Source organism: Podarcis gaigeae, assembly GCF_964106915.1.
Source record: "Podarcis gaigeae genome assembly, chromosome: 6".
NCBI lineage: Eukaryota > Metazoa > Chordata > Lepidosauria > Squamata > Lacertidae > Podarcis > Podarcis gaigeae.
The window spans coordinates 95,182,599-95,201,165 of NC_139682.1; the positions used below are offsets into that span (position 1 = coordinate 95,182,599).

The 18,567-nt window shown below is 46.1% G+C and overlaps 1 protein-coding gene across 1 annotated transcript in view; it reads right to left on the reverse strand.

Moving 5' to 3' along the window:
- PAPPA2 (pappalysin 2) overlaps positions 1-18,567 on the reverse strand; it is a 116,203-nt gene that overhangs the window by 82,531 nt on the left and 15,105 nt on the right. Inside the window, exon 2 of the mRNA XM_083743735.1 lies at positions 13,587-14,649. Within this exon, the coding sequence (XP_083599861.1) occupies positions 13,587-14,649 (1,063 nt within the window). The remainder of the gene's footprint in view (positions 1-13,586; positions 14,650-18,567) is intronic.

Sequence of the window (18,567 nt, forward strand, 5' to 3'; positions counted from 1 at the left end):
TACAGTGTGAGAGGAGCTGCAGACACCCAGTGATGAGCGGCCCAGCGAAAGACCAAACAACATGGAACAGAGACCAAATCAAATTTGGAATGACCGACTCCCTTGGGCTTCTTCTTTTGCTGGTGTCTCCACTGGTGCTTTCATCCGTCATAAACAAGTGTTAGTGCCAATGTTACTCTGTTCCACAGTTATTCATTCGTATCCCTTAGGCCTTCTGCATAGACTTCTCCCCCACCCACCCCATCCCCACAATGGCTCCTAACCCGAGGATTCTGTGACACATTGTCTGCACATTAATGGGAAGCTGGAAACGACTCTGTATTCTATTTCTGATCTTCTAGGAAGAGTGTCTGTGCTTAAATAGACAAATGACAGCACCCACTCACAAGAGAGGTTTTGGCAGGCTCAAGGAAACTCCAAGGTTTGCAGAAGTACAAAAATATCTTCAGGGGAAATCCTAAAAGGGGGAGACCCACACAATTAGACAAATAAGGACTGAGTATCTTCAGTGGGCATAAAATGCTTACTGACCATCATGACGAAACAAATAACCTGTTGGGATGGAGAGGCAAGAAAATGGTGTGGCTGGAAAATGAGCCTGGAAGAAGAGGGTAGAGACAACCATCCTATTCCCTGGATAGGTCGTGTCCTGGCTCACACTATTTTTAAATATCTCCAAGGACAGAGGTGAGAGCGGCCCATAAAAATCAATGGAAAAATCCATGTTCTTAAACACAGCTGGGATTGAACACCAGTGTGTCTACCCCACGCCCAAAGAGTAGAAGGCAAAGACGATAGTTCCTGCTCTTTCTTATTTGGTCTCTTATTTAGGGCAAAACATTTGTAAAGAGCAAGGCCAATCCATCTCACTGTCCCAATATTGCAGGTTGAAAGGGCTTGTTGCATCAGGTGCCCAACAGGGGCTGGGATGAAGATGGGTGGCTTACAACATCCCTGCAATTATATGCATTGCACTGGGTTGACCACCGTGGGAACAGGATGCTGAATTGCTGGACCACTGACCCAGCAGGCTCCTCTTATGTTTACATTGCAGGCTGGGCTAAGAGAGTGATGTTCATTCTTATTTACTTAATACAATTAGCTGTATCCTGCATTTTAGGGCGTCAAGTCTTTTAAGGCGTCTTATAAGTAACACCAGAGCACAACAGAATATTGACAAAATAACAAAAACTGTCAAAAATATAAATGGGTTATTTCACAACCACTTATTCTCATGCTTACACTAGCGCAACAGCCCTTGCGTTGACATCCAGTGACAACCAAAATGGTTTGCTTTGAGAGCACTTGTTGCAGCCCGCATTTATTTGTTTTATTATTTATTTGTTGCATTTATATCCCAACCTTTTTCTCCAAGGAGCTCAAGGTCATGTGCAAGGTTGTTCTTCCCCTGTTCATTTAATCCCCTAGGGTAGGCTGAGAGACAATGGTTGGCCCAAGGTCACCCAGCGAGCTTCATGTGCGAGTGGAGATTTGGACCCTGCTCTTCCAGGTCTTGGTCCAACACTCTAACTACTGCACAGCACTGCCTCTGTTTCATGACACGCTTTCCTAAAAGCAAAGGGTTTTACACTTCTCTCACACGGATCCATTTCACTGTGCTTGAGACATCAGTGGGGGTGATTATCATCTTTGCACCTCCCCACGATCGTCTGAAACTAAACTCATTAGCAGGGGAAGTGTATGTCTCAATGTCAACTCTAAACCTCCGTTTGAGTGCTGCTCTTCTGCTCACAGATTCCTAACATGGATGAACCTTGGATGCTGAGAGAGAGCCTGTTGCTCATGCTGATGAACACAGCAACAACACAGCGTTGCAGTTGGGGCAGCAGAGTCTCACAGCAAGCATGAAGTACGTGCATCAGTTTGAGAGGAAAAAGTCAGAGACAAATAACTTGTGGGAGAGAGCCGGATTCAGCCACCCCATTCTGCTGGAAGAAGCCACCACAAGGACTCCCACCAACATAACAGGGCTTCCCTCCCCTCTCCTCCCCCCATGTGCCCCTGTGCCTCCCCCAAATCCACTCTGGAGGGTGGGGAGAAATCCCGGAACAGTGTGTGGGGTGAGGAGAGGTGATTAAGTTGGGCAAGCTTGTTCTAAGAGAACAAATGACATTGAATTCCACCCTTAGTTACAATCCAGTCCTGGGCATGTTAAGTGGAGCTTACTCCTATACAACTACACATAGGATCACAGCCTGCACCAATCCTGTGTCCTTCAAGACACATTGCAGTCTTTCTGCAGGAGTAAAAAGGGGGAAAGCTGCCACTGAGCACCCCTTCCCCCAAATCCATCTTTCTGGTCCTTGGAAGTTACAACTACCAACTCTTTCAAGAGCTACTGATCTCAAGATAGCTGCTGTCAGAGAAACTTGTCAACATGTTTCCAAAGACAGCCGCAACACCTGAGGACTAACTGGAGCTCCAACACCAGATTCTCCCCCTTTTCCCTCCTGGAAACCGTATGAGATGGGTGAAGATGAGCTAAACTTGCTTCTCACAGTAGGGCTGGGTAAAATTATTGCCAACTATTTCTTAGCACAAAATGCAAGATCTCTGTAACTATGGGACACAATTTCAGGTTGCCCACCCCATAGGCAGCCAATCTGGCTACGCAACAGGGTGACTCTCTTTCAGGGCTGTGCTGTGGAGGCAGGCAATGGGTCTGCTTCAGCACAACATGGGATAGCTAAGTTGGTAGAGCATGAGACACTTAATCTCAGTGTTGTGGGTTCAAGCCCCATGTCAGGCAAAAGATTCCTGCATTGCTGGGGGTTGCACTAGATGACCCTGGGGTCCCTACAATTCTATAATTCTATAATTCTATATATGATCTAGTTAAACTAGATTCAGAGTGTGTTTTGTTGCTGCTGCTGCTCATCTTCTTCAAAAACAAAACTGCAGCAAAACATGAGCAAGACAGGACAGACAGGAGTCTGAATCACGTTGTGAAGACTTTGCATCCCAGAGAGATCAGTCATGCTGGTCACTTTAGTCTCTGGACAAAGGGGTCAGCAGCTTCAGAAGATCAGTCTACTTCTTCTGGCACTCACCATCAAAATGCCATCCAGTTCATCATTTTTTAAAAAATTAAAAATAGGTTTCAATGTTATACAACACAATCACAAGCATGGCATTAAGATTATGGTGTCATTTCACATGGTGTTAAAACACGGACAGTCCATGCAGGTTCTACACAGACAGGTTTGTGAGGCTGGTAGAAGAGCTTTACTTGCTTTTTCCCTTACGTATGGAAAAAGGGAGACCAGGTTTGAACCCTGCATCCTTTTATGCAAGCGGGGCTATAAAGGAAAATACCTTTGATGAAACCTGGTTTCCCAGTTCATCATTCATCTAGTTCATGTCCTCCAGGGACAACTAAAAGCTATTCTCTCAGACGTTCCCAGAAGCTACATAGTGGATAGCAAGCGCCCAGATGCTGACCTGGGTGGTGAGGTTCTTTCTGACCCAGATTCTTCTCTACGGCTGAAGCCATACATAATACTGAAAGGGCGCTGAAAACACATTCTTCAGATGTGCTGCCAGTCCATTCTCACAGATGTAGACAGTGAGGCCCCTCCCCGATTTCTGCCTCTTCTTCCTCTTGCTCCATCTGGGGGAAATTAACAAGGCAGCCAGATGCAAGAGGCAGGCAGGGCTCCCATACCTTTATTGGTTGCTTAAAAGGAGGATTACAGAATAGGAAGCTCCTTCCAGGGGTGCTGTGTTTATCTGACAATTATTCACACATGCAAGACGGTAGAATGTGGCAAGATTTTCACTAATTTGAAACACTAATTTAGCAACTTGGTAACCCGGAGAAGAGGATAAAGACACAACAATTGTTTTTAATTGAGCTTAGAACGAAAAAAGCAAAATTGACAATAATTCTTCTGCTTGTTGCCAGCCTGGGGCGCCTCCCCAGATGGGAGACAGCAGTTTCCAGATGCACCGTGCAAAGCTGGGAAGAGCCTCCTAGCCGCGGAAACATCTGTGCAAGGGAATAAGGGAGTGAACAGCTGGAGCCAATTAGCATATTGTGCCTTCTTGGGTTCTCTTTCAAATTTCACTTCTGCACTACAATATAACTTTGTAACGAAGTGCACAAACACATGTAGATGAACAGGCACACATGCACACCAGAGACAGATGTTTTGCTCTAAAGTCCATGGCTGGCAGCAGTGGGCACCTTGAGATAAAACCTTTCCTTTGCTATGCCTGGCATGTTGTACACACATTGAGTCTCTCCCTGCGTTCCAGCTCTTATTCTGGTTGTTGGCTTTAAGCAGAAGGAGGAGGGTAAGGTGGTCCGATACAAAGAATCTCAGGGCTTCTTTACTTTCAACAACTGTATTGAAGAGGAAGTATCAGCAGGTGCACCTTCTTGCATGCCTGCACGACAAGCTCCCCCGGTCAAAAAGAGAGAGAAAGAAATCCTCCCTCCACTATTCCTTAAAGGTCCAAGAGTTCTCTGCTCCCTTGCATCTCACCATTGCCTCAAGGCAGAATTAAGATTACACAAAGGCATTCTGCTCAGGTGTAAAAGAATAGAGAGAACATTATGCCCACCAACACCAGTCACACACCTCAGGTTGGAAGGTGTACTTATGGAGACACCCTGGAAGATCACAGGTGTGTGCTGCTTTTACATGTGAGTAGAACACTTGAAGAGCACTCTCAAAGTGTCCTGAAGAGACTACCAACTCAGCGCACCCAATTCAGAGTTAAGGGTCACTACTTCACTCCCCTGCCGGAGCAGTCATCCCTTTAAACAAGGGTTTCAAACTTTCTGTCTTCTGACATCAATGTTATCTACTGAGGAATCCCTTGCAAGTCCACCCAAGATCCTCTGAGTGCTGCAGAGGATCCAGGGCCTTTAACCAGGGCCAGCCCACTCATGAGGTGGACTGAGGCAGCTGCCTTGGGTGGCAGAATCCTGCAGGGTGGTCGCCCACCTCCGTTGCCACTGCTAGAGAAGCAGAGGTAGGGGCTGCTTCTGGTGAGATCTCACGAGAGCACCAAGCTGCCGTGTGACCCAGTAAGCAAGGCTTTAGCAGAGAGGTAGGGATGGTGCCTTCCTGTTTTGCCTGTAACTCTCCTAGGTTGTGCATTGCAGAAGAAACTCAGTAATAATGGGAAACAGTCCGTCCCCCCCGAAAAGTATGTCTGCCTTTATTTATCTGCTCACTGAGAATCCCCAACCAGCTTCTGAGGAACTTCCTGGGACAAGTGTCTGAAAACTGCTGTCCTAAAGTGAAGGAGCAGCAGGACCTCTGATTCAGTCAAAGCTCTTCAAACCCTTTAGTGGTTCATCTGCAGTAGGGGGCACAGGACTCCCACCTCCCCTCACAAACATTTACCCTCCTTATTTCCCCACCGCTATGGAGCGCCATGAAAGAGAGCCAGCAACAAGATCTTCACCACTCTGGTGCTTCTCTGGTGCTATCAGTGCCTTTGGAAGGGCCATCTGGATCAGGACAAGAATGGGGTGGGGTAGGGGGAGACTGAGCACAAATACATATGAGGCTACATTTTGGAAATACAGAAAACTTTGGGAAAGCTGATCATGGATCTGACCATGTAACATGCAGTTTTCCCCTAGGTCCAGCACCTAGGACACCCATGTCTTCTACAAGCAAGCCATCTGCAAGGGACATTCCACCTCTGGTTGTGCCCACATTATGATTTGCAAACCCTTTTGTTCTCTGCCCCTTGCTGCTCCTCACAACTCGATACACATCTCTCCTCTTACTTACCCTTCTGCGTGCCAGTACTTACGATCACTTTACGAGCAACAGATGGAGTAGACATTCATCATGTGCTTAGATCTCTGGACAACATTATTATTAAGTCTGACTTAATTTCTACCCACCCTCCTATAAAACCGAATTGATAACAGCTTCTAGGCTGTCCCCTTTCCGTTGCTTTCCCAGACTCCTCAAACATAGGAGTCTCCAACTGTCAGGATCCGGGCCAGTATATGGCAGTGTGCACATGGGCATGAGTCAGAGACTGGGCTTGGGTGCAAGAGATCCATCTGGCTGTCAGCAGTTCACAGATCATGGTGGTGTCATAATCAATGTCAAGAGAGATTTTGTAACCAAATCAGGGCAGGGAAGCAGGTGCAAGGAAGGAAGGAGTGCAGACAAAGGCACAGGAACAAGAGTGAAGAGCAGGCAGGAGGGGGAAAAGACAACAGGGACCCTGTCACAATCCTTATTGGCCAAATTCTGGAGCTTTGTTCCTACTTTGTCATTTCTGAGCACCCTTTCGTACTCACCATTCGCATGGTGGGAAAATGGTGGCATTTTGCCAGTAATCCAAATCATGGTCATTACCCGGTTGAATACATAGGAAGCGCACCTCTTCTCTTGGCAAAAGAGGGACTCCCAGAGCTCCTGCAAGTTTGAGATTCCTTTTGAGAGCAGAGGGTCTGGTCTCAGGACCACCCCACCTATCATGTTGCAGCATGAGCAGCAGAGAGGCCCATCTTCTCTATTTTTATTTATTTATTTATATTTGCATTTTCAAAAACAGGAGCAGAGAGCATATTTAACCCCCCTTTCCCCTGTCCCACTTACAACTTCATACCAAATACAGCATATATACATATACCATATGACGTCCCTTCCACACTTTTCCTGGTTCCTTTGCTTTTCTACTACTCCACGTAAGCCACATCTTTTTAATCATCCAACTTGTTATCTATTAAATTATCTATTTCAACTCTGCTGGATTCACTGGAGACCTGCAAAGCTATGTATCTGTCTATACCGGTTCTTAAAATATTCACTAAACATTTTCTATTACTCCTTATACTCCTTATCTTCATTTTCTCTTATCCTGTTCGCAAGACCAGCCAGTTTAGCACATTTGAACAATTTGCACTGTCATTCTTCCTTAGTGGGGACTATATTTGTTCTCCATCTTTGTGGCAATAAGGTTCTAGCTGTGGTGGTGGCGTATAGTAATAAATTCTTTTGGGTTTTTTGGGGACCTCTGTTGTTACCATCCCCAAAAGGAAAATCTCAGGTGTTTTGGGGAGAGGCCCATCTGCTCTAGAAGGGAGGGTAAGAAGGACCGCAGGTTGGAGCCAGGAGTGCTGGCCAAGGAGGGAGGCTGTGAGGCGCAGCCCTGAACTCCAGCCACACACACTTCCCGCCCCCCTGGAAAAACAGAGAGGAGAAAAGCAAAGCTAAGAATGATGGAAACGAAAGAGAAGGGCAAGGGACACCAACTGGAAGCAAAATGACACTGATTCAAAGAGACAAGTCGGGAGACAGACTAATAAAGTCCGAGACGTGTCTCAAGAGGAGCCGCCTGACCTGTGTCTGAACAGGACGCAGAAGTATTTGGCTGACCCTAGTCGATGGCCACCACATTGCAAATGTTCTTTTCAGCACAAAGGGCAGCGTACCGACAGCCTCTTCACACACTATAAATCTCCTGCATGGAAAGCAGCTCAGCACAGAAAAAAGCACGCCCAGATAACGTGCAAACATACGTCCCACACAGATTTCATTTTGGGTGTGTTCTACAATAACACTCAATGAACAGGTCCTCTGGAGGAGCCCTCAATGCCTTTCACTAGGTATAAAATACATTTTGATCACTCGTGTGTTCTTAAAATGGCGAGTCCCTGAATCCCAGCATTATATACACCATGGAACATGAAAGAGGACACTGACCAATAAGTGGTTCTGGGCAGTCTTCCACTGAGAAACAGAAAGATTCCTCAACTCTGTTCTACACAAAGTAGCAGAAATGAAGTGTGGTGGCTCATGCCCTTTAGTTTGTTAACATCACACCAATGTCTCACACTGGGGAACTTCAGTCTTTCCCTATACCAATGAAAGCCAGATGCCCACTGCCACATTTACCACATTACTTCAAAATGCCAAGGCCCCTGTCACCCCAACCGGTGCACTTGCCCACTCCAAATAATCTACTTACTTTCTGAACCAGCATCTACTGAGGAGGAATAGAGACTATATACCAAGTGCTGACTAGCTAACTTGGTGGCACTGTAATCTAAACCACAGAGCCTAGGGCTTGCCGATCAGAAGGTCAGTGGTTCGAATCCCCACAACGGGGTGAGCTCCCATTTCTCGGTCCCTGCTCCTGCCAACCTAGCAGTTCAAAAGCACGTCAAGTGCACTGGCAGAATCCGAGACCTGGGAGAAGAGAGGATCGAGGAAGACTGGAAGAAATTTAAGACGTATTTACAAAAACATTGTAATTTGGTTGAATGTTAAGAAGGATGCTAGATTATAAATAATTGGCCACCACTAAATTAGATTTGAATTTGATGATAAGTGAGATTAAAGAAAACATAAACCTTTTGGAGAATTGCTAGATTCTATTTAAATGAGTGGATATAAGATTGTAAACAAGTTGATAATTTGCTTGGAAAAACTTTTTAATGATGTAAGTGGGAGCGGGAGACGTGAGGGAGTCCAAAGAAGTGATGAAACCACGTTTTGATATAAGTAATGTTGTTTATTATTTGCGCATTTGTATCAAAAAACCTTAATAAATATTTATTTAAAAAAAACAAAAAACAAAAGCACGTCAAGTGCAAGTAGATAAATAGGTACTGCTCTGGCAGGAAGGTAAACGGCGTTTCCGTGCGCTGCTCTGGTTCGCCAGAAGCGGCTTAGTCATGCTGGCCACATGATCCGGAAGCTGTACGCTGGCTCCCTCGGCCAATGAAGCGAGATGAGCACCGCAACCCCAGAGTCGTCCGCGACTGGACCTAAGGATCAGGGGTCCCTTTACCTTTAACTTGCTAAGCTGTGCATGACACCATTTTGTAAGCCTGCCATTTTGTAAGGCTTGCCACCTCCTGGAGAATTAGGCTCCAGGTCACTCACTGTGCTACAAAACCCAGGAAGAACTTAAATCCAAAGTTGATGGTCTATCCACAGCTCTACCCCAGCTGCCTGAATACTTTACAGTTACATAAAGTAAAATATAAGGCTTAAGTTCACCTTCCCAGTTGCCCTGTTGTTAACTGCTTTGCTTTACTCTGGCACAGCAGACCTTGCTGAGTGAAGAATATAACTAGCTAAGCCTCCACAAAAATGGGAGACAAAGAACAAATATATAATCTCCTTGCCACAATCATTGTGGTGATCATCCCCACCTAAGTAACAACCCCCACAACGGTCTCCCTCAGGAGGTGATGTACTCTCCTTCCTTGGAAACCCAGCCAGATGGGCGGGGTAATTATTATTATTATTATTATTATTATTATTATTATTATTGGTTTTTAAGCAAAGGTTGGAATGGCCATCTGTCATGGATGAGATTCCTGCCCTGCAGAGGGTTGGACTAGATGACCCTTGGGGTCCCTTCCAACTCTACAATTCTCTGATTCTCTATCAAGCTTAGAGTTTGTGGGGATATGGATTATGTTTATTTAATGATGAGCTGGTTATATGTACAATTGAGGATTAAATTTGGTGAAATGTGAAGGGTGGGAGACGCTGGAAGATTGGCAGTGTTTTAGACGGGGGGATGTATATTATATATTTATACAAAATATATATATATTGTAGGGGTTTCATTTTCACCCTCTGCATGCAGCCCCAGTGAGGATGAATTGTTTATTACTGGGGCCAGATGCCAGTCAGCCCTGTTCAAGGCCAGGGAGGAGTGTGTGTGTGTTGTCTGGGAGGAGGCAAGGTCTGTTTTTCTCAGGCAAAATGTTGCTCAAGAGGTATCAGAAGGAAATGTTTCAAAATGGATGAATAATCATTACTGATAGGTAAAAGAGGATTTACTCTGCTCAATTATTTTGAGGACAGGTTATAGCAATGTATAAAAGACATAGCAGAAATTGGCAATTGATCGGGGTGATGTTTAGGGAGAAGGGGTGAATGTATTTTGAAATGATAGTTGGAAAAGTTATTTTATTGCCTGCCTTTGCCCCAGTGGCTATGCTCTTTTTAGTTGGCTACATGTTGTACAAGCCTGCAAAAGGGCCATGAAACACCTTGAGCGACACTTGATCTTAGCCCAAAGGCCGAGAACTGTGCACACAGCCTTTAGCTTCTTGAAATTAGGATGGGATGAACTGTGATTATAATAAAAAATACATTGTTGTTGTTGTTGTTCCACATGTGTCTGCGTGTGAGATAATGAGAGAAACTTCAGTTGCAACCACATAATGGAATATCGTTTTCCTCCGGCGATAAATCTAGCCCAGTCTGCATCTTATTGCTCTGGCTCCTTGGGGCTTGTTTTGTTTGGTGTTTTTTAATGGTAGCTGGTAGACAGAATCAATCACACAAGCGGTAATCCCCTGCAAATGGAACTTAATAGATTTTTTAAAAGGCAGCCTATTGACCCAGAGACCTTAATGGCTCAGGAGCTGCTTGAGTCTGGCGTGCAAATTTGCCAGCAGACAGTTTATAAATGCACACAAATCGAAAAGGGTAGTAAAAATCCTTTTAAGTGGCAGGCCCTCCAAAAGCACAACAGAGAATTTCCAGCATTAGAGCTCTTGGTATTTACATTATAACCTCCCATGGTTGCCTCAGTGAGATGCTGAATGGATAGCCGGCAGGGAGCCAGCCTCTTCCTGCCACAGCTGAAGAGGATGACATCACCAGAAAGACAAGCAGGTGTCCAGCAAAGTTTTAGGACTTTGGATTAAGTGAACTGGGCAATAGATATCAACATCTTGAATTGACCTTTCATTTTAGGTGGAGCTATCACCATGTTTTGCCATATGTGAAATTCTGGTGAGAAACTAGGAGGTCCCTACTTGAGAAAAGAATCAAAGGAATTTTTTTAAGCCTTGCAAAGTGAACATCTCAATATTGCCACCAGATTTTGCATTAAGTAACATTTCAAAGCAAAATGAAAGACTACTCCTTTAGCAAAACAACCATGGAATTTTGAGGGAACACAAAAATATATTTGCAGTTTGACTGATCAATGTGAATCATTCTGTCAGGCAGTGTGAAATGTGGGATAGAGTCTTGCACCTCTGAACCTTAGGTGTGAGTCCTGGCTCTGCCTTGGGATCACTGTCTGGGCCTCAGGCAGATTCAATTCCCACTCTTTGCACAGTGACCCCAAGAATAGTGCATGGATTAAATGAATGCAGGTTATAATGCACTCTGCAAATGAAAAGCGCTATATTAGATTCATGATTATGACAACGCACACCTGCATAGTTCAGTTTCCTGGGTCATAGATGTTGTTTTTTAATTCACGATGGCCATAAACGTAAAGGTAAAGGGACCCCTGGCATTAGGTCCAGTCGTGGCCGACTCTGGGGTTGTGGTGCTCATCTCGCTTTACTGGCCGAGGGAGCCGGAGTACAGCTTCCGGGTCATGTGGCCAGCATAACTAAGCCGCTTCTGGCGAACCAGAGCAGCGCACGGAAACACCGTTTAGTTTCCTACCAGAACGGTACCTATTTATCTACTTGCACTTTGATGTGCTTTCGAACTGCTAGGTGGGCAGGAGCAGGGACCGAGCAATGGGAGCTCACCCCATTGGAAGTATTTGAACCGCCGACCATCTGATCAGCAAGCCCTAGGCTCTGTGGTTTAACCCACAGCGCCACCCGCGTCCCACTCTACTCTTATTCACAAGCTGAAACACAGTACAGTGCACCTGTTTACAGAACTTATCCGCACCTCCCATAAGATGTGGATGGAGGATTGCCTTGACATGTGCAGCGTTTTGTTCACATTCTATTCAAAGCAAAGAAGGGTCTCACTCAGTTGCACCTTTTCTAGCGCACAATGAGAATGCCATCTCAATTTATCAAGTGATACACGCATGGGAGGCTGAATGTGACTTTGGTTTTCCTTAACTGGACCAAGATGCATGGAATAGTTACTAGAGATCTGTAAGTTAGGAGCACTGATGCTGACTGAAGGTCCTTCCAGCAGTACAAACTCCAGTAGCTATTGCTCAGTGAATGTAAATGCTTAATTGCCCAGATGTGTAATATTTACAGGTAGGTTGATTATTATATTATATTGTATTAATTATATTTTAGGACTATTTTATGCTCTTACTTATTTCTTCACACAGAGGAGGGTGGACTTATACTAGAGTGGAGTCTAGGAAGTCATCATCATCACAACTGTACGACCAAGAACCTAAAATCATCACATGCTTTAATATGGTGCTTGCCATAAAGAATCCAACATAAATGCATAAATGCCTCTTTTTTTGCTAAAGAACTATTTGCAGTACTGTTACCTCCTCCAACAAGACTCTTCCCTCGTTTTATTACTTATGAAATGAATTCTCATCCAAATATATATTTAGATCCAAGGCACTGAGCATTCCAGGTAGCAGAAGACAGGCCAGAAGTCTCTTTTTCTCTGGGATATGAAAGGGCACTCATTATTATTATTTTCTTTGGGGGGGGGGATTTGTAATGTAAGAACCACATTCTAAACTCTGTACCAGAGAAATTTTAAAAAAATTAAACCCCCAGCCTGCTTCTCTCCCCACAATGTTACCCTTGGCAGCTGAGGGTCTCTGGCTCTTGGAGTCGTCTCCCCCATGGCCTCTTCCAGGCTTGTTTGGACTGCAGGGCTATGGAGCCTTCGGGTTCCATGGCCTCTCGCTCTGAACAGGAACAATTCCTATTTCCTAAAATAATGGCCCTGACCAAGCCAAAGAAAACTAAAAACAATATATTCATTTAACAACACTAACAATTTCACCAGAACTTGCCAACTCAAATGCTAGCTAAATCATTCCAGAAAGGCTTTCTACTGGACCTGAAGAAATCCCAAAAAACTCCTCTAGCTGACACTCATCTTTACTTTTGGACACGAGCAGGCCCCTTGGTGGCGGTCGGGGGGTGTGTGTGTGCGTGTGTGTGTCAATATTAGCAGCTCTATGCGGAAGACTTCCATGTCAATTGGCAAGGAGACGCACATCGCCGTTTAAGGAGTCTCCACATTCACTGGCTGAGTCTACAAACAACACAAGGGATATTCAAATTACAGACATGAAATCAGCTTCAACAGTCATTCTCCCTTCCCATGAGAGCTGTAGCGCTGCGAGGAGAGCCCAGAGATCTCTATACAAATAATTATGTGCACCATTGCCAAACTTAAGTTCCAATACAGAGGTGGTGAACATTTTAAGTAGTATAAAGCCGTTAAATGTCTGAACGTGAAATAGGGCAGAAGCAGGTATTGGAAACCTGTGAACCTCCAGAAGCCATTGGACTACAACACCCATCATCACCGGCTGGCCACTGGCCATGCTGGCTGGAGCCAAGGGAAGTGGGAGTAACGGAAGAGGGAGGACCACAGGCTCTCTGCAGGTAGCCAGCCTCAGGCACATTTACCCCTTTCTCCTGCTCCCACCCACCCCACCCCCCATCAGCAAACATCTCTCTCCCTTCCACTGCACTGCTAGCACTGCATCAGCAGTAGTCAGCGCGGACCACAGTTCACATTAGCCTAAACCCAGAGAAATGAATAGTATGAGAGGGGAATCAATGGACATGATCCTGTGGACTTCATTGCAATGGGCTTTAGTGCCTAGGAGTCTCCCTCCCTTGTCCGCCCACAACTTACCGGTGTGGAGATTCAGGGTCAAAGCACGTCTTCTTCACGTTGGTCACTCTGGGGTTGCAACAGTCCCCGTCGTCAAAATTGTCAAGCATGTTGTTGCATTCCATGTTGCAAACCCCATCCCGGCGCAGCCAGTCGTAGCAACGCCCCAGCCGGCGGCAGTCCCCCCCGTCGTAGCCAGTCAGCGGGTGCTCGCACTCGGGGTCACAGTATTCATTGCCAATCTTGCCGGGCTCACAGTTCATCAGGACCACGCGGTGGCGAAGCAAGGAGCTCTGCACCTTGTGTACGCTCAGTTGCCAGGTGATGTTATAGCGGCCAAAGGCCCCACTCAGCACCCGGTGCTGGTGGGCAATCTGCTCCTGGCTGACAGTAGGATGGAGCCCCTCATCGTCATGAATGTTGACGACCCGGTAACGGACCACCTTCTCATTCCTCAGTGGCCAGTGGCTGTTGTAGTAGGAGATCAACTCCACATTGTCGCAGACGGTCTGCCCACAGAGAGGGGGCACGAGCGGTGAGAAAACTGGAGGCTCTGGTGCTTGGAAGGACTCCACCAGCGGGTAGGCACCATCTTTGAATGTTACCCATTGCTGCTCCAAGCGGCTGAACCTTGCACTGAGCACCATGGTAGCTTCTCTGTCTTCAACCTTTCTCAAGAAAGCTCTCTGGAGTTTCTCCTGGGGTAAAGCAGCATTCCAAATGGCCAGCAGAGCCATGTGGCCACGGAAGTGGTGCCCGTCCTCCGAGCTGTCACCTCCCAGAATCAAGGTGCGGCAAGAAGCCATGAAGGGACTGTGGAGGGCCCCAGACTGCTGGGAACTATGGGCCACCCGTTCCCCATTCAGGTACAGCAGCATCTGCTTCCCGTTGTAGGTGGCGGCCACATGAGCCCACGTATTGAGTTCATAGCGGTGTGGTACCGATATGGTGGAAGATCTCTTGAAGCGGTCTGTCCGGAGTGAGAAGAAGAAACGGGCATCCTTCTTCCCTGTGTTCTCCTGCGTGCGGATGCCAAGAGTCCAGCCCCTGTCACTGGCAACGTGGGAGCAATTGTCAAACACACCTGAGTGGAGGAGAGAGAGAGAGAGAAAAAGAAGAAGATTCAGCACAGGGGATGCTGGTACAAAGACCACACTACCTCTCAACTCCAGAACAGAAGGAGTGAGTTTAGGATGAATCCACACTAGATCTTCAAACTGGCTTGGATCCAAGGGCACTATAGCGGCTTCCCTCAAAGAACCCTGGAAACTGCAAGAGATGTGAAGAAGTCTTTCTTTAAGAGGGACGACAATTTCCAAGATTTCTTGCTAGCAAATCTAAACCAAAACAGGTTGGTAATGCATTTAAAATTTGGTCCACCAGACACCAATTCAAACTGGGTTCTAATTTATAGCCACAACGATAGTATCCAACACTAATCATTAACCTGGGCTGTCTGGAATCTGCTACATCAGTCATGGTGCTGTGCAGGCAGCGAGAAAGGGAACATTCCCTGCACCATATCCAACTAAAGATCTTATGGGAGAAAGAAGTACTTTGTTCCAAATCTGAGGCAAGAAAAGGAGGAAGACAAGCAGTGTGGAGGCGCCCCATCACATATCTTCTCCAGCACTGAGCTGGTTTTTTTGGGGGGGAAGTCTCCCGAGTTTGCAGCAAATGCCAGTGGTGACAACTGGCCGGTCCCTGCAACCACCACTGAGAAACACACACACCCCAAATCCCTGTAGCTGTTCTGAAACTTTTTTTCAGATTGCTTTTTTTAATTCCTAAAAAGGAAAGTGAACACACTGGCCGGAGCGTGGCAAAAATTATGGCTGAATCAGCATTAACCTCAAAAGTGTATACGGTACTTCAGTCATGCAAACTGCAAATCTGGGAGAAAACTCATACTGTGGGTGAGCGCCACCACGGTGACTTCTCTTTAAATAATACACCAGTTTTCTTGACCCTGCACTGCGAAAACTTCTATAAACTGGAAAACAGCGATCAATGCCTTCCTGCTGTTGTACAGCTATGCACAATATCACGTTTCACTTTGTATAAGCCTTATCCTTCCACACACAAACATTCTACTCCTCCTCTGTCCATGATATTGTCACCGGGCGGTCGTGGGGTGGGCAGTCATTCCATAAGATAACCTCAGGCATCTCCAACTCCTGAACTATGCAAAGCTCATCATTATAAGAACTGTGCCTGAGTTTTATTCCTCTCCCTCTTCCTTCCCTGTCACATTTCCCTTGTATGCGAACTCCCCCCCCCCCATTTAGATTGAATTATCATCATCATCATTATCACTATTATTTATTATCAATAAAATGTATCATTATTATTATTAATTCATTGTCACTATTATTTATATTACTCGATCAGAATCTTTGCTTGCAACTCAAGGCGGTCTGTAGTCTTCAAGGTTGCAGCAGCAACCAAGGTCACACTGCATCCAGGGATCAGAACCTGCTTTGTTCAGCTTTGTTCCCTACCAGTGGAGCTATCCAGAGAGTCAGTGCTGACTGAGCAACTAAGCCCCTAGGAAAATTGCAGCGGACAGCCCCTGAGTGGCTACTCTTGGTCTCAGTCTTGTCTGTCTTGAACAGGCTCATTTCTTGCCTCTTCAACAGAACAATTATTTTCTCAGCTGGCTTACTGGGAGAACTGAATGTAGCCTGGAGAACAACCCTAGCTTCAATTCTGCAACCAGGCCACTCATATTCTGCAGACTGGGTATTTGCATGCATTTTGCATAAATTAATTGCCTGAAATCGCCCATGTTTGAGGATACTTAATTTTATTGCAGGTGAAAAGGGGGGTGGTAAGTACCGTATTTTTTGCTCTATAAGACTCACTTTTTCCCTCCTAAAAAGTAAGGGGAAATGTGTGTGCGTCTTATGGAGCGAATGCAAGCTGCACAGCTATCCCAGAAGCCAGAACAGCATGAGGGATTGCTGCTTTCACTGAGCAGTGATCCCTCTTGCTGTTCTGGCTTCTGAGATTCAGAATATATTTTTTTTCTTGTTTTCCTCCTCCAAAAACTAGGTGCGTCTTGTGGTCTGGTGCGTCTTATAGAGCGAAAAATATGGTAATTAAACGAGAATGACATGGAAATGTTTCTATGCTCTTGTCCTCTTATCCATGAGGGTTAGAATCATGTTTATTTAAATGACATCTGATGACCTTAGGATGCCAAATGTGTTACTAAGTGTGAACAGTTGCAGGAATATCTTGTCAGGAGCTCATTGCCAGCTCCAAAATTCCCTTCTTGTTGTCAGGGACTCTGAAGCTTGAAGTGGGAACCTGATGGCCTGAAACTGGAGCCCAAACTAACAAACTGTCCAGTGGACCTGAATGCATTCAGCTGCAAGAATCCTCTTAAGGCACAGAAAGGAATAAGAATACGCAACACTGGCCCCGCCTGAAGCCTCTAGGTTGGCCATTCACAGTAGCTCTTGGCCAGGTCAACAGAAGAATGCCGTCTGCTCAGTGAAGCTGGAGAATATATCCACCACATCTAATGAAAGGACATTTTAGCTGTACATTTAAATATTTTTTATAGCTTGAGGAAATGCTTTAATTAATGTTCTTACCCATCCTGAGCCTTCAAGGTGAAGAAATGTTATGTATTTTAAACACATACAAAAATACTCTGCTACCACTGTTCTAGAAGCATCCCTTCCCAGAAGTTCTCCCTCAAGAATCTATTTCTGTTCACAGCCCCGAAATCTCTTTTAAGGATGAGTTAGCGCAAAACAACCACAAGGATGCTTTTTTGCGCTCTCTCTCACTGCATGTTCCACACTATCCAGAGGAGGAGCTTCCACACATTCAATTTCATCAACAAGTGTCTGCCTGGAGCTCTGCATTGTTACCAAAGAGCTTCCACATCTGGAGTCCCATCTGGCACTGGCAAACCTGCTCCCTCCCCTTGATGCTGTTCCAGCTCTTTGCATTTGCCCACTGCCGTCCGAGACTTCGCCCTGCTAGAGGCCCAGAAACCACTGCTCCGGAAAAGTCAAGAACATTTCCCGGGCCCCTGCGTCAGAAGCCCAGCCAGCAAGTAGGAATATGCCCAGGAATGTGTCTGATGCTGCAATCTGAGAGCTCCACTCCAGCATCGCTTCAAACAAGCAAGCAATTCCCTTCGTCAGGAAGCCAACGTGTGAAACCATTCAACATAGGAGCGAGGGGGTGGAAGCAGGAACTGTGGGGGTCCTGGTTCGGAGGCACCTGTAGTAAGGGCTTAGGCTCAAGCAGAAAGGAGAGAACCCAGAGGCCCTCCAGGAGAGCTGTGCAGCAGAAGGTGGCATCTGCTGCAACAGGGCATTGCCAGGAGGTTAGGAAGTGGGAGGATCTAGAGCACAGGTGGAGAACCTGTGGCCCTCTGGGAACTTGCTGGACTCCCAGGGGATGATGGGAGAAGGGAGTCCAACAGCACACAGAAAGCCACAGGCTTTTTCCGCCCACAATTTCAAGGCTTTGCTTCAAAGCATCATCCTTGAGAAAAGCTAGTTATGGCCAAGGTTCTAGCATCACACCATAAGAATCAAGAGAAGGCCTAGTCCTAAGATACACTCAGCGTAAGATACACTGAGTGCTGCTGGTCCCAAAGGCAAGCTGCTAAGCCTCTGGGTGGGGGCTGCTCCCTGAGCCGTCATAATCACCAGTTTTGTAACATCCTGGACTGCTTGTCTGCATGCTTCTGGCCTCAATTCAAAGTGCTGGTTTTAACCTTTAAAGCTGTAAATGGTCTGGTGCTAGGATATTTGAAGCCATGCCTCCTCCAAGGTCTTCAGAGGAGGCCTCACTGATGGTTACCCTCCTTCATGGAGGTTCTGGCGATGGTTAGCAAGACTTCCTCTGTGGTGGCTCCCTCTCTTTGGAACTGAACTGCTTTTGCAGAGCCAATGTGGTGTGAGAGCCAGTGTGGTGTGCGGTTAAGAGCGGCAGACTCGTAATCTGGTGAACTGGGTTCGCATCTCCGCTCCTC